Here is a 27,525-nt window from a genome sequence, read left to right on the forward strand (position 1 = left end):
TGAATTTTATTTGTGGAGATAACCACGCTCTAAAGGAATACATCCATTCTTCTGGTTTGTTTTTAAACCTTGACAGGAACCTATATTGTACTCATTGCAGTGTGACTCCCAATTGTGAATGAGCATCAGGATCATCTGTGCTTTAAAAATGCTGAGTTTGAGGATCCCGAATCCTGGTTTCTGAGTGTGGCTTGGCTGGCAGTCATAGAACCTTTGGTACACTCTAGAACACAAGTTAGGGATGTCTAGATCTCCCTCAAGTTACTGTGACATGCTAGAGGGGATGGGAATGGCTAAAACACCATCCCTACACCACAAGTTTAGTTCACAAAGACCAGACTAAATCTTCAGAGTAATCTTCTTTACAATTCTAGAAGATCAGCAATTTCACTTAATTGAAACCAACTTTTCAATAGTTAGTTCTTAATCCAGGACATGATTGTGTACACACACAACCCCAGCATCTGAAACACTAAGACAGTAGGATAGCAAGTCGTAGGCCAGCCTGGGCCCCATAATAATTCCTCAAGAAACTAGAAACACAACAACAAAATAATTATTGATGTTATGTGTGCAAATTTCTCAGCTTATGATGGTTTAAGACCCACTTTTGATACTATATTAATAGTTTGTAGATGTTATGACCTTTCCAATATGAATCCCTAGCCATATTTGGTCTGTGTTACAATTAAAAGCACACTTAGTAAATACTAAATAATCTAGTTGGAAAAAAAAATGCCTTGTCAGCTTGATGCTAGTAGCTCACTTTTGTAATTCTAGCTATTTGGGCAGCTACAATCAGAAGGATTTTGCTTTAAAGCCAATGCTGTCAGAAAAAAAGGTTATGAGAGCCTTTTCAACTAATAGGTGTCAGCTATGTAGGAAGCTGAGTTTGATAGGATCAAAATTCCAGGTCAGAATGAGCAGAAAATTCTAGTAGACTCGATCATACGAGAAAAGAAGCTGTGGCAGGAAGAGAAAAATAGGAGGATCACCATCCAGGCACATTCCTGAACAGAAAGAGAGACTCTATACCAAAAGCAACTAGTGCCCAAAAGGGCCAGAAACATAGCTACATTGCTTGGTGATATAAAGCATCTGCCTTTGCAAGCACCAAGTCTTGAGTTCAAGTCCCAATACTAACCAAAAATCAAAAAAATTAAAAAGGCTAATCAGTATTTTAGTACATCATGATCACATACACCACATATGTGGAATTTTGTTTTCTTATCAGGCATAGGAACATGACTTTGATTTGAGAACTTCTAGTTGCATTGACTTCCAGACAAGATTCGTTAAAGGCATCAGTTCAGTAGGAAATGTGGGTAAAGCTGTCTACCTATTACTTATCTTTGCCAGATGTCAGTACTACTTGGAAAGGAAAAAGAAACACCAGTCGGAAATAATTGTAATTGTAAACTCTTGTGGCAATTTTATTCTGGTATTTTGAAAGTGACAGCTACACCAGAGACTCTTGTTTGGGTAACAAGAGCATTTTTCTTTTCCTGAAAGTTCTATGTAGTTGTAACCTTGCCTTTTGTTTCCCTGGTTTGACTAAGGAAATTAACTTTTCTGTTGTTACTAGATGGATAAAAGACAAATGTTAAAAGGTGTCAATTGCTTTTGCTTTTTAATATGGAAAACTCATCCAGTCTTGTTGTCTATCTGCAACTAATTTTAGATATGATTTTATTTTGGGGGCCACCCATGGGCTTGTCACAAATTAATTAAATGCTTCATTTCTTTTATCTAATTGAGGCCATTTCTACCTCTGATGAATAATTTCATCGAGTTTGTTACAAAGGAAAAATGCTCATGAGTGACTATGCAAAGTAAATATACAGAACAGCTCTGTTTTACCCTTTGCTTGTGGCAAAGCTTCCCAGACCCTCCACTGGGAGTTGTTCCCTCTCAGAGATGGACAATCTCATCCCTTTTAACTATGTAGCATGAAAATATACTTGACCCCAAGCTTCAAAGCACAGAAGTTGCCTTCACCCAGCAGGTATAATGTACCTTCCATCAATAAAAATGGCAGAGTGTGAAAACAGTGGGATTTGGGAATTGAATTCAGGGGAGGGTCAAATAGCCCACATAAGAGATCTTACAGATAATTTGAAGCACTGGTTGTCAGAGTCATTGTCAGTTTTTGATGATTTTTCTAGGCCAGTGCGGGGTCATACATAGCTAGTAAGGATGTTTCAAACCCAAGCACAGAAAGTAATAAGTGGAGCTGATCAGGTAGCTAAGAAAAGGAGATGATGGAGGCCCTGGCCTGGAATTTGGAGAATACATGGCTTATCCAAAGAGGTCCATGCTTATGGAGTTCTAGGCAAATCCTGCCTCATCTGACAGCTGCCTTGTGTTATAGGGGTTTGCTTTTTATAAAAGAGAAATGATGAGCCTGGATTTTTCTTTTTAAATGTTGGAAACTAAATTTTAAAAATGAGGAAAACAAACATCAGAAACACAATAGGTACTTGGGGACCAGATTGAGCAAGAGATGATAAGCATACAGAGGCAAGATGCTCCACGCTTTCTGTAGAAATGAGAAAGAAGGAAGCTCAAGGAGAACTGGGCGTTGGGGAAGAGAGCGCTGGTCCTCAATGAAGCAAGAAGGGAGGTTTGCCTCAGCACTTGTCCCTAAATTAGAGAAGATTAGCCTGATGGGAGAATTACTCATCTGGTGTCACCTCTCTGCTTTCTTCCTTCTGTAGAACTTGTCTACAATGGACTGACTGTCGGCCTTGGACCAGACAATAATCATCATGAAGTTGTAGGATTTGTAGGGACCTTTGCAAGAATTTAAATCCATCTCTGTCCTGCAGGTCCAAAGCCCAGCAAAAGGTGACAAGTCTTTCTCTCACTTAGGTTAATGCAAAGATTTTCAAGCATATAAATACTCAATATCTTTTTGTTCAACCCTTCCTTCATTGAACTAAGAATTTTTCATGTTATTTATGGTTTAGTTCATTAGAGGGCTGCATGGTTCATCGCTGTGTTAATGAGAGATGAATCATCTTTCAACATTTACTAAATTATACAGCCATTAAATGCAGTGAATAGAAGGCTCGGCAGAAATATGGAATGTGCTTGTCATCAGTGCTAAAGCTTGACATAAATTTCTATGTATGTTATCATTATTATTATAACTATTATTGTAGTTGACTTGCGAAATAAAAATGGAAGGAAATAGACCAAAAGCAGCTGTGATTTTAAAAATTAGTTTCCTCTGAATGCCTAGATAGCTATATTAATTCCAATTAAGAATATATAACCACCGCAATAAAGTATCACTCTCACATCTGTCTGAAAAGTAACATAACTGGAAAATGCAGCAATGTACCACTTGCAGTAGAGAGGTAAAATTCTATTACATTGCAAAAAGTACTAAAGGTTGTATTTCTCCTCACCCATTGCAAAGTTCATGGCTGCAAATCCCTAGTACAAAGCATGATCAATAAGAGAAAAACATACGGTTTAGGCCACAGAGGAGCATGAGGGATGAATACCCATAGACACTGTAGAAGAAGGAAAATAACATTCTGTGCATCGGTCTATTCAGCGAGGTCCATTGTGTTGGTATATGGCTGGACAAGGGAAGGTGTATGGTCTAGTGGAAGTCAATGGCAGTGAGTCCTGTTTGTTTAGATTTGTTATGAAGTTTGCATGTGTTTATTGCTTTCTTCTGAGCACAAGGAAGTTCCCTCTGGAAAAAGGGTCTTAGGATTTATTTAGAGAGAAAAATCCTTTTGTGGCTCACTTCAGAAGAGAACATTGAGATAAGGCCAGAAAACCCTTCCTCTTCTGCTATTACCTGAAATGTGGAGCTGCTGTATTCTTGGGTGTATGTTCTGATCTCATAAATTCTAAAAACAAAAAAAGGAAAGGAAAGCAAAGAATGAAATGCTGGATGATGAAATAGATAAAGAAAGAAATAATTCTGAGAAAAACAAAATATAAGAGGGGTTGTGCCAGGTCTTCATGTTACTTGCACTGTTGTGTATACAAATTTATCATCTTGGGAAAGGAACTGAACAGTTTTCATAGTCTCCAGTTCCTCATCTGTGAAATCCAGAAAATAGTAATTCTTTCCTTCATGACTGAAATGCGACCATGATGCAAAGAGCTGGCCATGAAGCCATACTCCAGCAAGGATGGCTCTTTCCCTTACCATTATAGATCAATCTTTCCATTCAGAACAGAGAGGGTGAATAATGACCCTCTAGAGCATCAGTAATCCCAGATCATAGCGCTGATCATTCTTTTCAAATCGATGGCCACTTTTCCCCAGATAAAGTGCTGGAACTTTCCCTCGATGGTTAACTAGATTTCATGACAATCCTTTACCAATAAAGGGGAAGGGCTGTTGTTGTATATGTTTTGCTGTGTTGGGGATTGAACATGGGGCCCTATGCTTGCTAGGCAGTCACTCTACTGCTAGAACTCTGCTCCTCCCCAGCCCTAAAACTGAGTATTATTAATAAATATTATTCCAATAGTATTTTCTTTGAAAAGAGTAAGACACGAATAGTATAATTATCCCAATCTCTCATGGTTAGAAATAGAAAGGTTATGATTTAAACTTACATGTGGACTCTAAATTGTTTTCCCGCACTACTCCATAAATGAATCGATAAGTAGCCTTAGGAGCTGACATGGCCCTGTACAAGTAAAGCCAAGTGAGTAAGCATTGGGGTGAGATACTTTTCTTCCTTTAGTGTTCATCCAGGGAGTTGGATATTATGCCTCCCCCAAAAAATAGTCTGAGAATGAAAGAAGAGGGGCACAGCCATTATTCGGCAGAAAAGGCTGGGCTGTGGACCTCAAGGAGAACCGTCCATAGACAAGGGCAAATCAAATAAGTATGGGGCCCCAAAGAACAAGCTAGTTATTATGATTCTCAATGAGTAGGCAGCCAGAAAACTGCAGAGGACCAGTGAGAGCTCTCCCAGACCTGCATTCATTCCTGATGTTGGAACTGGGCTTAGAATAAAGACAAAACATAATTTAAAGGCATAGGAAGAAAATGGACGATAATCCTATTATTGAGGAAAGGTCTGAGCTTTATAAAATAACTTTCTGAACCTAAACTATTTGACTATGTTATTAAGATAAAAGAGATGTGACATATATATCTCTAAGTCCACTAATACCTTAAGAGCAATTTGTTTGGGAGTGGCATTTTTTTTATCATAAAGGAATGAGATTTATCTGAATGCCTAAAGGCTATAATCCTAGAAACTCGGGAGTAGAAGTTTGGGATGATCTTGGTTCAGTCCCAGGGAAGCCATGGCAAAGAGTTCATGAGTCCTCATCCCAACGAATAAAAGTTGGATTTAGTGGTATGCACTTGTCCTCCCAGCCCTGAAAGAAACAACTCTAGAAGGACCAACATTCACATTAGCCAGATATGAACACAAGACTCTATTCAAAAAGTAACTCAAGCCAAAATGTCTGAGAGCATGCCTCAAGTGTTAGAGTACTTGCCTAGCAAGCACAATGCCCCACATTCCAACCCCAGTACAAAAACAAAGGAAGGAAGGCAGGAAGGAAGGCAAGAAGGAAGGCAGGAAGGAAGGAAGGAAGGAAGGAAGGAAGGAAGGAAGGAAGGAAGGAAGGCAGGAAGGCAGGCAGGCAGGAAGGCAGGCAGGCAGGAAGGCAGGAAGGAAGGCAGGAAGGCAGGCAGGCAGGAAGGCAGGCAGGCAGGAAGGCAGGAAGGAAGGCAGGAAGGCAGCAAGGCAGGAAGGAAGGAAGGGAGGGAGGGAGGGAGGGAGAGAAGGAGGGAGGAAAGGAGAGAAAAGATAGAGAAGGGAAGAGAAAAAGAAAGAGAAAAAAGAGAAAAAGGAGAAGAAAAGACGAGAAGAAAAAGGAAGCAAAGAAAGGAAAGGAGGAGAAGGGAAGGGGAGAGGAGGGAAGGGGAGACAGAGACAGAGAGTGCTCAGGGGAGACAATTTAAAATCGTATCTCAGCAAAGTTACAAGATATAAGGCAGAATTTTGGGATTCCTGGTAACATTGAAAATGTCAAATATGTGTCCTTCAACACCAAGTGTCTATTGCAATTAAGAGTGCTTACACCCTTCACAGAAAAAATTCTCATCATTTTTATAAAGGCCTCAGAACCATCTAGTAAAAGATAAAATATTCAAATCAATAAAAATTATCAACGTACTGAAGAACAGTAGAACCAGTTTTCGTAAGCTATCCTAAATGTTTTTAAAGCTCCACCAATTCCTCACAGAGAACAGAATTATCTTGTGTGTGTGTGTGTTTGTGTATACATGTTTATATGTGTATCTCTGTATGTGTGTATGTGTAGAATAAAGCAGATATAACTACAGAAGCAACATTGTGACTGTGTCTGTTAAATTTTATTCCTTGACCATAGCGAATGATCTAGTTGTGTTAAAGATCTGAGTAATTCTAATCTAGTCAACTTTCAACTGATCAATTTTATGAAATTACACAATAAGACAACATTAAAAAATACAATGAAAGAGGATGTGTGGCTCTCCAGAAGAAAAGGAGTAATTACGATAAAAATCTAATTCAAGTCAAGGGGTAGAACTCCAGTGGGAGAACATTTTACCTTGTAAGCCCAGGCAGGACCTTGACTTGAGTCCCCAGTACTATAAAAACTGCTAGGAGCGGGGAAAAAAAGGAAAGAAAGAAAAGAGATGTAATTAAGCTAAACATTTTTTTGGTTCATTTCTTTCAAGCATCAGGTTTCATGGAGTCTTTCCTGAGAGTAAGGACTTTACCTACATAGAACTCAGTTTGAGTCCATTAGCGTTTTATAGTCTTGTTGGTTCCTAAATGTTAATGTCAGTCTGCTTTTACCTTCTGGGTTTCTTGGGAATATTGTGATCTATTCCACGTGTAAAATTTAGTAGTCCTGGATGCAATGTCAAGGAAAGAGATGCCAATCAAGTCACCCATTTCCATGGGGATTTACTCCAGCAGTTTAAATCTATCTCAAAAGAGGGAAACGGTAGGAATACAGAGGAAGGAATACCATTGTCCTGAAAAAGAAATGTACTCATTACCTGACTTGGGAAATGGTAACCTCTCTGTACATCTACTTCATAATAACAATCAAATTATATTTTTTTAAAGGTAACCTTGAAATTAAACGATGCTACCTACATTTTATTTCATTCATCTATCATGTGTTTTATGTTGTTGGAACTCAACTACAATGTCAAAGAGGGAAAGAAGGAAAAACAGAGTTGTTTTTGTTGGATTCTGGTGTGAATGATCCTGACAGCGTGGAGGCATCAGAAACCTGTCTTATTTTATTAACTTGAAAAGTGTTCAATAGCATTGAATTCTTTAAATGTCATAGGATCGCTCCACTCATTGTGAGTCTATATATTCCTTTGTGGAAGTTTCTGGACAACTTTCTATGCCACTAACTGGCCTCTGTAGCATTTCTATTTCTTTAGGATCAGCTTTCAACGTTTTTGTTCGTCTATCCCACATCGTGTTTGCATGGAGTTAAAACAAATACTCTTTCAACTGTTTTGATTTTCTCTCACTGGCTATTCTCTGCATATCTGTGCTTTCATTCCTGTTTGTATAAGATTGCTCAATCATGTTTCTCTATAAATTAGATGTAATTGGTTAAACCATTATTCTATTTTCTGATCTATCTTTATTTTCTCTCTTTCTGCTTTTTTGTTTTTGGTGGTTGCTCTTTTACTTGCTGTTGATTGACATGGTGATGTGTTTATTTAATGAAGTGACTTGCATGAATAATCTTAAATGTCCCCTGAGTATTATCTTGTGTGGTGTTTGTATTATCACCTTGAAAAATATTTTAGTTTTCATTAATTTCTCTTTAATCTGTGGTTCTTTTTAATTTCTAAGCATTTTTTTCATTTGTTTTTGGGAGTTTTTTGTTTGTTTGTTTGTTTCTTTTAACCGGTCTGTGACTATTCTGTTCTTTAGTTTGGAAATTTAGTGCATTTCTGTGTCTAAAAAGGTCAATGGTGACTAAGCAAAAATAAGCTAGAAGCACAAGTGGCATGATTTCCCTCATTAGTGGGCACTAGAATGTGCCTACAATCCTAGAAACAAGCATACTGGTGGCATCGAAGCACTTAGAAATGATTTAACTGAAATATATTAACATCTATGTATAAAGCAAATAGTGTAATTCCTTAGCAAGACTAAGTCACAGCCTAACAAAACAAGTATCATGATATGGGTACTTGTGGGGGAAAAGTAGGGCAAGAGGAGACCGGGTAGAAGACTGAAAGGGGAAAAGAACAGAGTACAGGCAAGAATGCATTGTATATGCCACTGAACTGTGGAAATTAAGGGACAGGGGTACTTTGAAGGGGGGGTGAACGTGGTGAAGAGATGCCACAGATCAAGTCACTTTGCTTTGTTCAGTGGCAATAATTCAATACATACCCTAAAGATTAAAAAGAGTGAGGGAAGGGGGGAGGTGGGAGGGGTGATCAAGAAGCACTGCATTCATAAACTGCTTTGTTGAAGGCAACTCCTTCACTGAAAGAAAAGAAAAAATACGTTTTTTTTTAAAAAGTAAGCAAGTGAATATTGCTTAGGATTATATCATTTGGGAATGTTGTGTTTTCAAATTTCCCCATTTGTACTGCCATACCATAGCAGAGAATAGGCATATGACTAGTATCTTCTACTAATGTGTTTCTGTGTTCCTCCACAGATACTGTATTATTTGTTATTGTGATGCATACGAATAAATACTAGATTGTGGGTAGATAAGAAGACCTCTTATCAATCATAAAGATTTCTTCTTTATTTCATTTACTTTGCCTCATCTCATCTCTATTATAGTGACTCCTTACTATTTCATACATTCATGGTTTTAGAGTGTACAATTGTCCATTCCCGCCTGGACAACCATTTGTGACTCTTCTTTAAGAATTAATTGGGCTTTAAACTAGGGGTCTCTTCTTTTACTAGTACATTCCCATTTCACTACTATAAAATACTCACTTATTGTCATTTTGATACAGTTCCTGTTTTGATTATTTCTTTAAAAAATCCAACATAAGAGGGGAAATATAAAGGAAGGTAACAATGCTCGATAGGAAATGGACTCATTACCTCGCCTCATGTAACTCTAACCCCTCTGTACAGTATCTTTACAATAAAAATAAATATTATAAAAAAGTTTGTAACTCTATTAGTGGTTAGCAATAGCAAAAACTTAGTTGTTTATTTATGATGATAGTGCTACCTAATAAAACGAATCATTTCCATGGGAGCCATTATTTTAATTAATTAATACATTTCTGCCTCTTAATTCCTCCCTACTGTCTCCTTCACTGCCTCATCTTAATGTGATGTAATTTTACAGTGTTTCATTTTATACTTTTCGTTGTTCTTTTAGCTTCAAACGATCATTTGAACATAAAAGGTAGAGAACGCTGTGTTGTATGGAGTACTTCCAACTTTGTTTGCCCTTTCTCTTGCCAAATGTTCATAAATTGTAGGGTTTTCATCCTCAGGTTTATGGTATTTCCATTATGTTATGTATAATCAATCTGCCATTTGTTTTCATACTAGACCTATATTTCTGGCCTGTTGTTTTCCTGGAGCCCTTGGATAATGTTTTCTGTTACCTGGCTGAAGTTCTCTCTCTCATGGTCTCTTCCTGAAGAGCTTATTGAGAAGTTGATTGGACCGTTGTGCATGCTTTGATATATTCAAGTTCTTTTGATATTCATATGGCAGTTTGCTTGAGTGTAAAATTCTCTGATCACACTTTTATCCTCTCAAGTGTCTAGCCTGAAATGCTGTTGAGGATTTGGAGAGAGGTCTATTTTTAGTTTTTATAAATGATTTTGCTTGAATGTTCAAAGTCTTTTTTAAATTTTTTATTTATGTAGCCCTTGTGAACTTAAGTGTAGGCTACATTTCTGTGTCATTGTTTGGTGTACTTGCTACTAAGATTTGCATGGCCTTTTTACCTTTAATTATATATTTAATCTTCTTTTACTTGTGATTTCATTTCTTAAATTGTATGGTTTATTTTCGTGTTAAAATAATCTTCAGCATGGATCACCCCTGATCCCATATTGGGGCTCTATTATATCATTAGCTATCTAATCTGACATTTTCTTTTTTCTTTTTTTTTTTTTTTTGGTCAGTCGTAGGGCTTGAACTCTGGATTTGGGCGCTGTCCCTGCGCTCTTCAGCTCAAGGCAAGCATTCTACCGCTTGAGCTACAGCACCACTTCTGGCTTTCTAGTGGCTTTATTGGAGATAAGAGTCTCACAGAGTTTCCTGCCCAGGCTGGCTTTGAACTGTGATCCTCAGATCTCAGCCTCCTGAGTAGCTCGGATTATAGGCGTGAGACACTGGTGTCTGGTTTTACTCTGACATTTTCTTATGAGTTCTTTTCAATTCTTTATTAATTTTTGTATCACTTCTTCAATTTCATTTTCTCTGTCTAATATTTTTACAATATATTCTTCCTTTTGTAGAGTCATTGAATTTGTTCTGCCTGTCTCCATATTCCATATGTCCATCACATCTGCCTAATTTTGTGTTTCTGTTTTAATTAATCCAGTATTATCTATGCTGATTTCTTCTATTATAATTTAACATCAAATAGGATAGACTCTTTCTGGACCACTAAGTATTATAACAAAGCAATGCTGTATTCCCCACTGACCAGGATTTTCCTTGTGCCTTAGGACTTGTTTGTTGAGTCCATTTTTATAGTTTTTATTCTTTCCAACTGACACAGGATAGCATATTAATATTCACAAAGTAATAAAGTTTTGCCATTCTAGCTGCTACACATACCCTTTGACACACACACACACATATACACATACACACATACACATACACACATATATATACACACACATATACATACACATACACAGTCTCTGAGCTCCATGTTCATTCTTTAGTGTCTTGAGACTGTCAAAGCCTATTTTTGCATCTCCTTAATTTCAGTCCCCAGAATAATTCTTTTTATCCTGAGTTATTATTCTTCAACTACTCGCTTTGAGGAGCCGCACTTTTGCTTTATCAGAGCTCTCCAGGATCTTTATGGACTTCTGCTTGACTTCAGTACTTGTCAGCTTTCTGCCAATATTGTAATAAAATATGTTTCAAGGTTATAGATGATTCATGCTTGTACATAGCCTGCACTTCTCTTTTAAATCCTACTTGTTGCTCTGGGCTGATTTTCAACCAAATAAAAAGAACAAAACATAGCATGTACATAGCAGAATGAAAACTGAATGATTCTGAAGACCTTGTAAAGGAAGGACTCACTCGATATAATAAAGGAATTATGAAAATGCATCCATGACAGTGTGAATAATGCATGTAAAGGAATACATGAGGCTACAGTATAGTTTCTGTTCTAGTATGGAAATTTCTTATCAGCTTCATTATGATATGAGCCAGTAGAAAGCAGGATTAAGAGCATGGATCTTAAAATCAAGCTGCATCAATTCCCACATCAGATTACAATATAGAAGAATTAAGATGTCTCCATATTCTTCCCAGCATTGAGTTGTTGTTAGCTTGTGTGTGTGTGTGTGTGTGTGTGTTAGAGTTGACTTGTTGAAGTTTATTTATCAATGACCAACAAATTAGCTATGAAGTGATATCTCAATTGATTTGTATTTCCCTCAAATTTAATAATTTTTAGCAATTTGCATGTGTTTATTGGCTATTTACACATCTGTAGGGTTATTCTGTTCTTGGGGCTTGAACTCAAGGCCTGGATGCTTTTCTTGAGCTTTTTTTATTTTATTTTTTAATAAGCTTTTATTGTGAAAATACTGTACAGAGGGGTTACAATTACATGAGCAAGGTAATGAGTACATTTCTTATCAAGCATTGTTGCCTCCTCCTTTGTTTTTCCCCTACCATCCCTGCCCTCCCATCTCCTCAACTACACCCCCACACACACCTAAAATTGTGAAGTTCGTTTTTCAACATAGTGTCTTGTACGTCTCATTCTTGCAATGGGTCAACCTGTATCCCTATTTAAATATTTTGTTTTTTGACTCAAGCCTAGTACTCATACTAGAACCACAGCTCCAGTTCCAATGTTTTGGTTGTTAATTGAGGATAGGAATCTCATGGACTTTCCTTTTCTGGGCTGGTTTTGGATCAGAATCCTCCAGTCTCAGCCTCCTTTATGATTAGGATTACAAGGGTGAGCCACCACCAGAGTCCAGCTATTTATATAGCTTTCATGGAGAAGTATTCCTTTAAGTCCTTATATCTTTGCAAAATTATGTTGTCTTAATTGAGTTGTGAGAGTCCTTTCTAAAAATGTTCAAATTAGCATACATTTGCTTTGCTTTGTATTCTCTGTTTTTGTGCCACATCACACTTGGCATTTAATGTCAACAACACGGAAATATAATGGCAACAACAAAAAAGAAACCAATCAGGATTTGTGTTTGCTTTTGTTCACGGGTATGTGCAGGCTACTGTTACCCACATCTTTTCCAACTTTGTCCAAAGGTCACCTTCTTTGATTGTCTAAATTTTCTGACTCAGAATATTGAGTCAGTTCATTCAGACATCTAGAGGAAGATTAAAAACAGCTTGTATGGAGCTGACATTTGAGAATTTGAGAAGCAGAAGGGACAGGATGAAATAAATGCACTGACCAACATTACTGCTTTCCTAGAAACAAAACCTAGAAACAAAATTCTTTGTGTCCTTAGTGATTTACATTAAAGTAGGTCTTTGTTGGGGCTGGGAAGGTGGCTCAGTGGTAGAGTGTTTGCCTTGCATGCATGAGGCCTTGGGTTCGATTCCTCAGCACCACATAAGTGGAAAAAGCCAGAAGTGCTGCTGTGGCTAAAATGGTAGTGCACTAGCCTTGAGCTGAAAAGCTGAGGGACAGTGCCCAGGCCCAGAGTTCAAGCCTCATGACCAACAACAAAAAAGTAGTTCTTTGTTTTCTAGGTTTTATTTTTGTTTGTTTGTTTTACTGCACTTGCACTACTGAGTAACATGAGTTTTCCTACCTCCTAGAAAAAGGTGTATGCTTCTTCCTCTCTTTCCCTCCAATACCAGAAAATTAGAGGAAATTCATCAGCATTTTGTATTTCCTTCCTCACCTATGACACACAAGGTGTTGCCAGGCAGTAGCTCAAGCAATTTAAATATACTCAGGTTGTCCAGACACCAGTGGCTCCTGCCTATAATCCTAGCCATTCAGGAGGATAAGATCTGAGGATCACATTTCAAAGCCAACCTGGGCTGAAAAGTCTGTGAGACTCTTATCTCTAATTAACCACCTAACAACCAGAAGTAGAGCTGTGGCTCAGAGTGGTAGAGTGCTAGCCTTGACCACAAAGGACCAGGGACCGTGCCCAGGCCCTCCATTCAAGCCTCATGACTAACAAAAAGATACTTTAAAAAAGTAAATGAAAAATTAAACAACTAAACTCATATTTTAAATACTCACAGTGCTGTAAAGCAAATATCCTATCACAAGTGAGGACACTGTGACCTCTAAGTTACTTGATTTTGGTAGAACAGAGATTTGAACCCAGGCAGTATGGTCAAAGTCCACACTTCAAACCAACTTACACACAGTGGCATGTCCTGTGTTAGAAATGTGGTTAGGAATTAGTGTCATAATTCCATTAGTTTCCTTTAAGAGAAAGAGAAAGAGAATACTAGAAATAGCATAATGGTAGCTCCAGGACAACCATAGCTCCATCAAGTGGAATTTGAGGGTACAATTCTTCTAGTCTATAAAAGTAGGACATAGCAAAAATAACTTATGTAGGGAACGCAGTGGTGAATATGGCACTATTTGGGGTTTTTTTGGTCTTGGGGCCTGAACTCTAGGCCTGGGCACTGTCCTCAGCTTTTCAGGTCAAGGCTAGAGCTCTACCACTTGAGCCACAGCACCACTTCTGGCTTTTTCTGCTATGTGGTACTGAGGAATTGAGCCCAAAGCCTCATGCATGCAAGGCAAGCACTCTACCACTGAGCCACCTTCCCAGACTCTGAATGGGGCACTGTTAAGCTCCGATCTGTATTATAATGTGGCTGCCATAGTTACTGCTTCTCTTCTGATGCTCCTCTGTCCTGTGGGGCTCTTGGCACATCCACCCTCTGCCCAGATGTGTGTGCCCCACCCACCTGGGATGCATGCTGCGACGGCAGTGTGCTTATTGACTTCTCTGTCTACTCTAGGTGCGCAGAATTCAGTCGAGTGCACTGCAGGTACTCAATAAACACTTGCCAAATGAATGAAAGATGTTAATCTATTATCCTCTGTCAGTATGTCTCACTTAGTGTGACGTTCTAGTAAAGAGATGCTCTCATTAGAAAGGTCGAAAAGGTCATGGTCATTTTTCTATATGGTTAAAGGTCTGTGAGAAAGGATTTGAGCACCATTTGATAGAGAAATGAAAAGGACAGATGGATGACTTTTTCAAAGAGCCCAACAACTTAATGGATATGCCTTTTTTGTTTTTTTTTTTAATAAACCTTGTCTTAAGAAAGCCAAGAAAATGTGTTTTTTTTCCTACCTCTTTTGATAAGCCTGTGAATTCAAGTCAAAGGCATTTTTCTGCTGCCATTTATCTTTTTACAGAAAGAATTGCTGCTTTGTGTTTGCCCGAATCAGTGTGCATGCCACTTTACCTTATGACAGAATGACACAAAAAGGCAGAATGCCCAATAATTAGATGCAAATGTTATGCTTGTCATTTTGAAAGGTTATGAATCCCTTCTCTTATACAGTTTTCTATAGAGGATACTTCAGGACAATAGATCCCTTCTGTATATCAATATGCTGCAATGCCAAAAAGAACAACTTTGTAATTGGAAAGAATTAGTAACAAGTGTGGCATATAATGAATCACATTTATCCATTCTGCTGTCTCTTGAAGGAAAGAGGCTTTCACTTATTTCCAGCCAAATCAAAGTCCCAGGGCACACATATTGACAAAATAGATTATCTCCCTTCTTAGGGGATGATTTCATCATCCCTTCTCTACTATATTTCAAGGTAAAAGAGGATTGATGCTACAGACAGACCAGCAATGAACGGGGAGAACTTAGGATACTATGAAAAATGTTTGATTTTAATCTGAAACAGGATTCTGGTAAGAACCCATTACTGAAATGCCATGTGACATCTCATATCACTGCAATTCTTTGTTTCATCGCCTCAAAACGTGTGTTAGAAATAAATCTGAAGTCACATTTAGTATTTCTATTCAGTGTCTTCTTCGAATTGCACCGCTATCACAAAATACCCTAAGGTTGTAGTTTATAAACAACAAAAATTTGCTTTTCACCATTCAGGTGAAAGTTTCAGTTGCTGTAATAACTGATGATCACACACTAAGTCATTTACAAAAAACAAAATGAAATAAAAGTAGAGGTTTATGGAATTCACAGCATTAGAGGCTGGGAAATCCAAGAGCATGGTACCAACATCTGGCAAAGGCCTTCATGATGGGTCATGTCATGGCTCAGGGTATCACAGACTAAGAGTGCTAGCTCATGTCTCTTTTCCCTGTGTCTTATAAAAGTTCTAGTCCCATCATGGGGCCCAGCTTTCCTAATCCCTCTAAATGTAATTGTCTGTCCAACATCCTACTTCTAATCCCATGAACATATTAATTTGGGGGTTCAGTTTCCAGTACATGAATGTTAGGGAGACACATTCACATCAGAGCAGCTCTGATGCTCCAAGAGATCAAATTCAACTTCCTGTTTGGCCACCTGTCCTGCTGAAGGCTTATCCTTAATCCATTCATCCTCCCTCATCAAGAAAGGAGGAGTTGTAATAAGTAAGTTGTGCCATACAGGGCCCAGTAGCAATTTTCACTTAGCTCAGAACCTGGATTATGCTTAATAAATGCTAGTGATTATTTTCCAGGGCTCTGATTAGGTTACCTGGGATATATCTGCTGACAAAGGGAAAGCCAAAGTTGAATGCTGGGCATGGAGGCTCGCATTAGCAATCCCAAGTACTCAGGTAGCAGAGCCAAGAAAGTCATAGTCCAAAACTAGCCAGGGCAAAAGTAAGAGACCTGTCCAAAAAGAAATGTACTCTTTAGCTGACTTAAGTAACTATAACCCCTCTATATAATGGTAACATTAAAAAAATTAAGTAAGAGACCCTATGTAAAAAGAATAAAATAATAAAAATAAATAGTAAGAGTAACAAAATAAAATGTTAAAATGGAGAGTTTGGCTAACGTGGTAGAGCGCCTACCTACCTCTCAAGCAAAATTAATAGGTCCATCCACAGAAAAGCTAAGTTGATTTGCGGTTTCCTAAAACTTCCTGTACATAGTATAGAGCATGTCTCTGCCTCCGTGGAGTCATGGATTGTAGGATGTGTTTATCCTTTATTTAACAGCACTTTCTGGTTGAAGGCCCTGAGTGATACAGAACATAAGTCTCATTTGGGTTTACTTACCAACGCTGCATTTGGATGCCAAGGTCCTGCCTGAAAGACCCCATACCCCAAGCCCAGATCCTGCCAGAAACTTCATCTCAAATTTATTTTCTCTTTTCCAACTTCACCATGGGTATTATGACAGTCCTGTCATCGAAAAAACAATATGCAAGGCAATTTAAAGAAGTTACGACCCAAGGAGAAGCAAACTAAATTCAGAACTAGTGGATCTTTCCCGTTAGAAATATGTTGTCAGTTTTGTGTCTACAGCTCCCAGATTTCTCCCTTTCACACATCCTGGCTTATATCTTGGTACACTCGGTGTGTGCCAAATTAAAAAACCTGAGATTTGTAAGGAAAGACAGAAATGGGGTAATGCAGTTGCCAAAGAGACAGGTGCAGCGGCTCATGAATATTACTCGTGGAACCACGGTGCGTGGAGCATGAAGGTCCTGCCCGCGGCACTCTGTGTTGGGCTGCTTTAATGTCAGGGAAAGCAATGGGAGACAGGGTGTTGCTGAGGAGTTAGGAACACCAGCATCTTACCCCAGAAGGACTTGAAACAGATGGTCTCCAAGAAGGCGTGAAGTTATGACTGAGTGGAGAAAAGGCAACGTCAACACTTTGGCCATGCTTTTGTTTAGTTGAGAAAGAGGATGCCCTGGGGCTATGGAAAACTTGGAGAGAGAGGGGGGAAGGAGGGAGAGGGAGAAGGAGAGAGAGAGGGAGAGGGAGGAGAGAGAGAGAGAGAGAGAGAGAGAGAGAGAGAGAGAGAGAGAGAGAGAGAGAGAGAGAGAGAGAGAAAGAGAGAGTGTGTGTCAGGGAATGAGTGAGTTCTTTCTCCAGATCACATAATAACCTGGACAGCTCTGGGCCACCATGTACTTCATAACAAGGAACAAGGGAACACCAGAACCCAAAGCACGTCTTTTAGACTCATACCCACCTCTTTATTATATGAAAAAATACATCCTCCAGGGATTCATCCAAAGAATTTCCAACATCTGAATTAAGAGCTCTGACTTTTATCAGTTCTGGCAGCCACAAGATGATTAAAACAGCACAATATATTTGTTGAAATAATCCACACTATGTCCCCCCCTTTTTTTGCCAGTCGTGTGGCTTGGGTACTGTTCCTAAATCATGTGGCTTGGGTACTGTCCCTGAGCCTCTTTGTGCTCAAGGCTAGCACTCTACCACTTGAACCATAGTACCACTTCTGGCTTTTTCTGAGTGGTTTTTTGGACATAAGAGTCTCACAGACTTTCCTGCCCAGGATGGCTTCCAACCATGATCCTCAAATCTCAGCTCCTGAGTACCTAGGATTATAGGTATAAGCCACCAGCACCCAGCTCACAATCCATGTGCAGTTGGTTTGTGCCTGTAGTGCCAGCCACTGGGATGACTTGAACTCAAACTTGAAGTTTGAGGCCACTCTGGGCAAATTGAGAGAGATGGGGGGAAGGGAGGAGAGAGAAGAGAGGAGAAGAGAACAGAGAAAGAATGAAGTAGTGGCTCATGTTTATGGATTGTGCATCTTGGCATATATGATTCTCTTTTATATACCTGCATCCAATCCCCAATTCCAATCAAAATTTGGAGTAAACATCTTCCCTGTTAAGTGACTCCCTAGGGCATCCTCTTGGGGATACAAAGACACACAAAAACATATGTAAAGCATTATTAGTTTTCTTTAAGTGAGTGATTTGTTCAAAAGGTTACCATGTGTGAATTCCAGCTTAAAGCTAGCTTCCTCCATAATGGATTAGCACACAATCAGAAATACTTCTAGCAATAGAAAATTGCTTATCATACAGGAGAAAAGGTGTAGGAAAGACATGATTTGGTAGGGTTTGCCACATATTTATTCAGAAATATCCAAAAGGACAGTAGTCAAGGGAGCAGCCCAGACCAGTTGATCACAAGTGTGTCTGGGTTCAAGATGGGCTCAAAATTATTACATTCTGTAATGCCATATATAGACCAGTCCTCCTCGTGTGCATTTACATACACCAGGGCAGTAACAGGGAACTAGGCAGAAGAAAAAGACGACCAGTAACATGGAGAATTAACTCACTGAAACTGAGTAGGATGGCTCATGCCATGGAGGCAGAGATCTGGAGGATCGTGGTTTGAGGCCAACCCCTGTTATAAAGCTGGAGAGATGCCCTCTCTAAAGAATATGGATGTGGTACACACCTGTTATAGCAGTTATATGAGAGACATAGATGAAGCTTTATACATATAAGCTATATATATACACACACACACACATATGTATGTATGTATAAAACCTATGGGCAATCATCAGTTAATAATAATGCGTTAATCCTGGTTCATCAATAAAAGCAAAAATAGTAATGCCAAATGGAGGGAAACTGCATGGTAAAGGTACAGAGGATACCTCTGCTTGGGCTTTTTTATCCAAGCCTGAAAACGCTCTAAAAATAAAGTCTAATCATTAAAAAGATAAAGTTAGCTAGATTAGGTGGTCATGATCTGTCTTTCCCTATAGAATAAAGAGCCCATGATGGGCTGGGAAGTTGGCTCAGTGGTAGAGCACTTGCCTTGCATGCCTGAGACCCTGGGTCCGATTCCTCAGCACCACATAAGCAAAAAGAAAAAAGCCGGAAGTGGTGCTGTGGCTCAAGTGGTAGAGCGTTAGCCTTGAGCTGAAGAGCTGAGGGACAGCACCCAGGCCCAGAGTTCAAGCCCCATGACTGGACCCCCCCCAAAAAAAATAAAAATAAAAAAAGAGTCCATGAGATTAGGACAGTATCTCCTTTGGACAGTATCTCCTCTGGGCAATAGTAAAATTAGTCTCTAGAAGGGGCCCCAAAACTCTGATCAGAAACTATTCGGGTCAGAAATGTTTGTGAATTGAGAGCATTTCTCTCATCTTAGGAAAGAAAGATGACCCACAAAACATGCCCAGTATTTATGTAACATCCCAGCTGAGTCTGGTCAGCACTCCATAATCAAGCGCATTGCTAATTCTGCAGCAAAGCACATGAATATTCACACCGAGCCTATAAATAGCCTCACATCAGTTCAGGTCAGTTTTTTTGCCTCCAAATGAGCTGTGAAGTATTTGCATTTGTTGAAAGTGTATCATCTGTGTCATAACTAGGGTTTGAAGTCAAAATCACTCTACTACTTATTTCTCCCACTCATTTATTTCATGCCTTGCTCACCGGGTCAAGGGTGGGGTCAGAGTAGGATATGTTGACTCAGGACTCTGGTTCTTCATTGGCACTCTTGCAAATCCTTCCACAGTGCAGAGATTTTCTGTCAAACTAGACCATCTCTTCATGTTTCCTCCATCCCACCACCATTGGTAGGACCTGCATTATGTATGTTTAAGGCTTTGGTGTGTATGACATTGTGTCACATTATATCTCAGTAACCAGAGAACAAAGAAGTAATATAAGAAGTGCTCACTTCTGATTTGGATTTTCATTTTTTCACATCATGCCTTTAAACATACAACCAATCATCAGTAGATTTCTCTTTTCCTTCCTGTTTAAAATGCTCACTTGAGGGGGTTAAAGACAGGGAAATGGAAGCCAGACCAAATGAAAGGAACATTTCTTCCATTTAAGCAGACATGGCTGTCTCCTTTAATATTTGTTTTTCTCCTGTTCAATTCGGTTGAACAACCAAGTAGAATACTTATTCAGCACAAACACTGTGCGTGATAGTTCACACATAGGCATTTGTGTGGAGACTTTGAACCTCCCTGGCTGCTTATTTAATACAGGCAAACAACAGTAAATCATATCTGTTACGACAGGGTGTCAGCTGACCCGCCACCATTTCCACAGCCAGAGATTCAATTGTAAAGGAATTCTCATATGCTGGGCAATCATCATTTCAGTCTTTCCTTTGCTTTTGGATTTCCTTGGAGGCTTGTCCATGGATTTGTGTGAGTACCTTAGTTCCACAGAGACCTGCCCATCTTATAGAGTCTTAGCCATGATAAAGCATTTCTGTGATCATCAGAAAGGACATAGAATATGCCGGATCAATGACACAACATGGCAGCCACCCAGGTGTGCACAAGGGTGCTTCTGTGCACGCACAAGGCAGCACGTAGCTACACTCCAGGTGTGACCCACCTAGAGCCCCCATCTCCACCCATCCACTCCTCCATGATTGATAATCTAAGCTTATATTGAAACTTTTGGGTTCTCCATTGGCTGTCCTGATTGCTTTCAAATGGAGATGGTTGGCATTGAAGTCTTTCTTCTCAAGACCAGGTGTTCAATCAGGCGCCTCTTTGATGTTGTAGGAAGATCGTCTATGTCACCGTCCTAGATTCTTGGCTATTACAGCAACACTCTCATGACTGCCATCAGGCTAAAGGAGCTGAACCACCCTCAGGCGCAGCACCTGGCAACTCCACAGCCATTATAAGTGGAAGGGAATGTGGGATTTTTAGATTCCTAAGATGAAATCATAACATCGCATTTCTGTTGTGCATCCCCGGGAGAACTGAGTCCCAGAATAGTCCAGAAAGGACTCACACAGGGCCTTCTGTATCCCATTGGCCGTGAGAATCTTCTGTGTCCTTTTTAATGATCACAGAAATGATTTATCTTGGCTAAGAAACAATGCCAGCAGAAAAGAAACACGTTGGCCCCCAAGGGCTAGTGGCCAAATGTGTTCTTCATCTCAGTGACCTAAGAGGCGGGAGATGCGCAGTGTGGTTTTTCTTCACTAGCATCTTTCACATTTAGGACTGCAGGTTGTCTGTGCTCAACTTAAAAGGTTTAAGTACTAGTTTTTAAACTTATGAAGGCACCAAGTGACTTGCTAAAATGCCATTGCCACTAAACCCTAATAAGAAAAATCTAGTGGGTCTGGAAAAGCTCCAAGAATCTGCCTCTTTTGGTAATGTCATCCTCCTTGCGAAGATAATTTCATATAAGCAGTTTCTCCATGAAACTTCAAGAAATAATTCGTTTAGACCTTGTTTCCAATTTTATGTATTTATTTTTTACTAAGTGACATCTGGGAAAGTTTATCCTGAGATTAGACCAGTTTCCTGATTGGATTCAGCCCCTTTGGTGCTTTTGCTTCTACCTCAGCTACTTCTGGGATTGCTCACAGAAGCCATATATAAAAATATATATGTGCATATATATATACATATATACATATATATATATATATATATATATATATATATATAAAATAGCTACACTTGGCACCAGAGAGATTTCCCCAGAACTCTCCTCTAGTTTGTTTCTTTATGTGTGTTATCTCCTGACCTTTCGCTGGAGTCCGATTTTCTCTGAACTTGTTCCTGTGGAGATGATACTTGGCTCTCTGCCTTTCTCCTTTGCGTTAACTATCACCTGAGATTTGGTCTTATGTTTCTCTGCTTGTCCCCAACCACTCCATTTTTTTGCCCAGTGTGGCTTGTGGCAGCCTGTGTACCAAGTGTGATGCTTGTCTGGGAGGGGAGTGGATGAATATGCAGACATGAGCCAGATTAATCTGAAGAAAAAATACACCATTGGGGTCCTCAAACTGCAAATCAATCGTACAACATCTAGCTGCATAGGGTGCTTTATTATTGCTTTCATTACAGAGTTGTGCTCACTCTTTCTCTCTCTCTCTATGTGTGTGTATATATATATATAATTTTATTCCCATTATAATTTTGTTCCCATTATAGATATAGTTTAATCTGGAAAAATTCATTTATGATTAAAGTGTGTCTTCTACTCTAAAATTCTGTGTTTCTATGTGTCACTTTTCGTCATCTACAATTTTTTTCCCTTAGCTCTGGGACTCCATTTTATTTCTGAGATGCTTATGGGAAGTTGCAGAAAGAAGTTGGTTCACAAACAAATTGATTTTGCTTCTCCTCCAAAAAGCTTGACTTGGAGAAGAAAAGGATGAAATGGGATAAAAAGAAAGAAAATGAATTTGAGACCCACTGGCCAGGAGTATTATTTTCCAATCATTTTCAGTATTTGATGAACAAAAGGGAGAGAAGTTCAGGGTCTCTGCAATGTAAGCTGACCTTTCACTTAAATAAGTTTCTGGTCATCAAATATCTCTACCTCTCCCCTCCTTCCCCCCCCCCCCCCGCCGTATCCTGTGATGACTCAAAACTTTTCTAGTCTCTTATCTCTTTACAAAGAGACAGGTGATGCAGACAAGGAGTAAAGCACCTAGATAATCATGTTGTATAGCTATCAGGACCTACGCTACTTCCTCCAAGCCACGAACTTAAAAGCTATGATTTACAATCTATAAAAGCTGAGTTTGGACTGTCAGTGACCTGGCAGATCCATTTTCATCTCAATGATGATGTTCAGGAATTCCCAGAAGATGGGAACTCATTGCTTCTCCCACTGGAAAGAGACCTTGGATGGTGTGAGTCCATTCCCAAACTTCTCCAAGGCATTAGGAGTTCTGGGATACTTTTTTAGTTGGACGGGGAGGGATCCCCAGCTATAAAAACACCTGCTCTAATATTCTGTCACATAAATAACAACGGGTTCACGTCTTTCTAATAAGAAGTCGTGGCTACAGCAGGAATGCTGTGTGTCCTCATGGAGGCTGAAGGTCTCTGTTCAGTCTGTGCAGTCTGTGGGGAGGGCTCATTCTTCATCTCTTGAAGTCCATTGTGAATACTCTAAGGGGGAACTGGTTCCTATAACTTTACAGGGTGATCTGTTGGGGTTTTATTTGTTAATGTTTATATTTCTTTGTTCCTTTCACTTGGTTTTCCTCTCCTTTTCCGAGGAGGCTCTTACTATGTGGCTCAGGGTGGACCCAAACTCATGGAGCCTAAGCTAGCCTTGAACTTGCAATGCTTCTTCATCAGCCTCCCAGTGGTGGGATTACCAATGTGCATATCCATGCTTAAGACAACCATTTCCTTCGTGGAGTTAGTTCCAACATTTCCTCTGTGTGAACGCTTCCCTTTCATCTAGGAGTCAACGTGTGCTGAAATAGCATCTCTAGGTGTGATCAAGCAAAGATGTGTTGGTTAGACTTTGTCCTCCCCCGAAAAAAGTCTAAAATGAGTCTAAAGCCAGTGTTGCCCAAGGGCCTGTTCTTGGGAACTAGAGTGCTAGGAACAGAAGCGTGGGTGATTTCAGTTATCGAACTTGGTTGTGAAAAGGAATGATGCAGAGATGGCTGGGTGCCTCTGTCTCATGCCTGTAATCCTAGAACTCGGAAGACTCCTCAGATCTCACTATGTTGATTTGAAGCTAAGCCTGGGCAGGACAGTCCATAAGACACTAATCTCCATTGAACCATCAAAAAGCTGAGCATGGAGCTATGACTCAAGTGTATAGAGTGCCAGCCTTGAGTGGAAAAGCTAAGGGGCAGTGTCCAGGTCTTGAGTTTAAACCAGAATAAAAGGAGAAGGAGAAGCAGAGAGAGAGGGAAGAGGAGTGGGAGGGGGAAGAAGAGGAGAGGGAAAGACAGACAGACAAACAGAAAGACAGAGAGAGAGAGAGAGAGAGAGAGAGAGAGACTAGAGGATTTGATTGAAGTCCAGATTCATGGATTCCAGATTCTTCTAGCCCAGTGTATCTGACCCAGGTTTACTAAAACACATATGATCTACATTCTAACTTTGAGACATATTTAACTTGAATTTTCTACTATTTTCTGAAATAGTTCTTTAAGCCTTTAAAATGAAAATCATTCTTTCAGTTGCATAAGGCAAGTTACAAAGCTAAGGCTTTGAGGATGGTAGGAACACAGTGCTTTGCATGTGTCTCTGAGACACATGACAGTCACTGTGTGTGGCTAGATCTCTTGAGTCTATGCATCCTAAGGGTACCTCTCCTGGACTCTGGCTCCCTCTTAGGTATCTCCAGGTTCTGGCAAAGTAAAGTAACCCTTTTTCTCAAAGTTATTCGTAACCCAAGTCTAAAAGTTTAAAAGCTAGGATATCTGTTTTCTACACCTGGACTGCTAAACTTACTAAAATCTGTCCCCTCCATCTGTGTGAAACCAAATAGCTGGAGCACGAAGGGCTGTGGATTTCCTCAGATGAGAACTGAAATATCTTTTCTCTCATGCTAATGTTAATTTTCAAGAAGGGAGCTCGGTTAACCAAGAGAAATAAAACTTTAGATGGAGTATGTTATTTATAGCGAAGGCAGAGCATCATTATTATCAATTCTTGTTACAAAATACACTGGAAAAAATATCCTTTTTGTTATTTAAATACGGCTGGGCTACATTGAGAAATAGTACAGATGTTAATCCAGAGCTTCCAGCTGCATCCTGGGTAATCATTATTGTGTTTTATTCTTATTTGGAATTACTAGTAATAGACTATATTTCTGTATGAAATTCAAATCAGGGAGCACCAATGAATTGAGATGATTGATATTATATACACACACACATAATTCTAGAATTGGAAAACAACAATGGAAATATTTCTCTCTTAGAGGAAAAATCTACTCAACTCGCTGCTATGTTAGTGATCTTGATGAAAAGAACATTTTTTCATTTAAGTAGATGTGCCAAAAATTTACTCATTTCTTCACAGTTGGAATGAACTAACCCTTGACCAGTCATCTAAATTTGTTTTGAAAATATCTATGTAATTGTTGAAAATCTGAAATGTAAATAGTTGGATTCTGCAATGTATGGATTTGGTCCACCAGTATTGGAAAAAATGCACACTTGGGTGCTTTTATTGTGGGCTTTTATTTGTTTGCTTTCATAGATTCTGTTTTCTTGGTTTAAGTTTCTTACTGACTTAGAATTTTATAGATAGAACTAGGAGAGAAGTTGGTAATAGGAATATAATTTACAGCATCCCTGGATGCACATTTTTTTTGCTGCTGGTCCTGGGGCTTGAACTCAGGGCCTGGGGCTGTCGCTGAACTTTTTGGTTCAAGGTTAGCTCTCTACCACTTGAGCCACAGCTCCACCTCTAGTTCTTTCTGGTGATAAATTTTGGAGATAAGAGTCTCATATTTTTCCTTCCTTGGGCTGGCTTTGAACCATGATCCTCAGATCTTAGTCTCCTGAGTAGCTTAGGACTACAGGTGTGAGCTACTGGTGACTGGCTACACTTTCCCATTTTTTTAACCCATGTGGCTGACTTAGTATTTGATTCACCATTGAATTATAGTTCCTGGTCCTTCTGAACTTTCAGAGAATTACTCCTAATTCTCTGTAATAGACTAACGTTCTGTTTGGTTAGGTTTTCTTCTTATATTTTCTGCTGTTCCAACTTTAACTTGAAGCATTTTGGTTTGTTCTTAAATCTGAATTATACATCTTCAAAGAAATGAGCTTGAGCTTTTGATCTTGTTCACCTGGATCCCCAAACCAACCTGATTAATTTTCTTCTGTCCCTGACATATATGCCAAGCATACATGCATGGGGGCCCTTAGTGGGTGCAAAAAATAGAGAAACTTTACTACAGATAATTTTTCAATGCAGACTATATAAGGTGTGCATGTGTAAAACACATACAATAATATACTACACTATAATAAATATAATATAATACCATGTAATATAAAGCTGTTTTAAGACATTTTGTAAATATTATGCTATACTAAATGCATATATTAAGACCATCTATATCATGTATTTCTTGTTATTAACACATTTTAAAAATGATCATGGCCAGTTTCCAATTACGTTTTCAATTATAGAGCATAAGAGATGTTAATGTGATGACATTACACAGCCTTCCAAAGTGACAGCACAGCACAAAAGGGAAATTGGAATTCCAAAGTTTGAACTGAGTAGGGGGAGTTAGAGAAAATAGACTCAGGAAGGAAGAGGAGTAGCCAGCCAGGCTGGCTGAGACTTGACAGCCAAAGTGACCAATCAGAAAGAAGACAGCCAAGGCTTTACTTTGTCATAGCCCACCTGAAGTCAGTCTTCGTGGGGAATGTCATACAGAAGCTGACAGTGAGTAGACAGCTCTGAATTTTGTGGGAGGGTTTTGTTTGTTTCTGCTGTGGTGCTGTAGCCAGTCGTGGCTTCATTTTGCACATTTTCTCTTCTCATTTCAGATGACTATACACTTCATGGGCCCGTTTTTGTTCAAGAACCAAGTCATGTCATGTTCCCTTTGGATTCTGAGGAGAAAAAAGTGAAGCTCAATTGTGAAGTGAAGGGGAATCCAAAACCTCACATCAGGTGTGTTGGTTTGAGCTCCTGCATGCAGTTCCTATTATAAAAACCAGCAAATACTTACCTAGCACTGATTTCAGAGGGAACTTTTAGAAAGGCATCATAGAATACCCTGGGAAATCTGAATAAATGATTATTTCAAGAAAACAGTGCCAACGTCTTAGTACTGGGGATTAAACAGTCAGATTGATATTCTTTAAAAATATTAACAATTCCTGCTAAATATTCATAAAAATTACCAAATTTAAATGTTTTAGCAAACTGTTGAGTAAATAGGACATACTCTAGTCCAAAAGTGGTTTTGTAAGCAGCACAGGAAGCTAAACACTAAAGGTAATCATCACCTTGATGAACTAGGTGATCTGAGCTTTGCCTTCTGCCATTCCACAGTCACTAGGATAGCAAGAAAAATGCTGGGTCAGCTAACAGGACATGTTAATGAAAAAAATCCCAAAATAAGTAATAAATTCACCTTCCCATAGGACTGTAAAGCACAGATATTCATTTATTTCATAACTTAAGTCTGAGTGGTTTTCATTACAAATGAGATGTAGCTAAAAGAAAATTAGTAAGTATAAGACTACTCTGAAGAAATTTTCCCCAGGCAGTAGAAACAGACTACAAGAAGCAAAAATGTATATATATATATATATATATATATATATATATATATATATGTTTGTGTATGTGTGTGTGTGAAGAAAATTAATCAGTATGCCAAAGATACACCCAGACCATTGTTTTTTTATAACATTACTCACAATAGCTAAGACATAGAATCAACTGGGATGTCCATGAACAGATAAGTGGATCAAGACAGTGCAATATATACCCATGGAATACTGTTCATACACAGAAATGAATGAAATTCTGACACCCTCAGCAGCGTACATAGAGCTGGAGGGATGCATGTAAGGAGGAAAAGAGTCAGGTGGGACACATTCTTCCTTGCATGCCAATCT

The 27,525-nt window shown here is 39.1% G+C and overlaps 1 protein-coding gene across 1 annotated transcript in view; it reads left to right on the plus strand.

Moving 5' to 3' along the window:
- The window catches only part of LOC122108041 (contactin-4), a 397,297-nt gene that overhangs the window by 114,320 nt on the left and 255,452 nt on the right, over positions 1-27,525 (plus strand). Inside the window, exon 2 of the mRNA XM_042680009.1 lies at positions 26,443-26,569. Coding sequence (XP_042535943.1) covers positions 26,443-26,569 — 127 coding nt within the window. The remainder of the gene's footprint in view (positions 1-26,442; positions 26,570-27,525) is intronic.

This window comes from Dipodomys spectabilis, unplaced genomic scaffold (assembly GCF_019054845.1).
Source record: "Dipodomys spectabilis isolate Male_0828 unplaced genomic scaffold, ASM1905484v1 ptg000054l, whole genome shotgun sequence".
In the NCBI taxonomy this organism is placed as follows: domain Eukaryota; kingdom Metazoa; phylum Chordata; class Mammalia; order Rodentia; family Heteromyidae; genus Dipodomys; species Dipodomys spectabilis.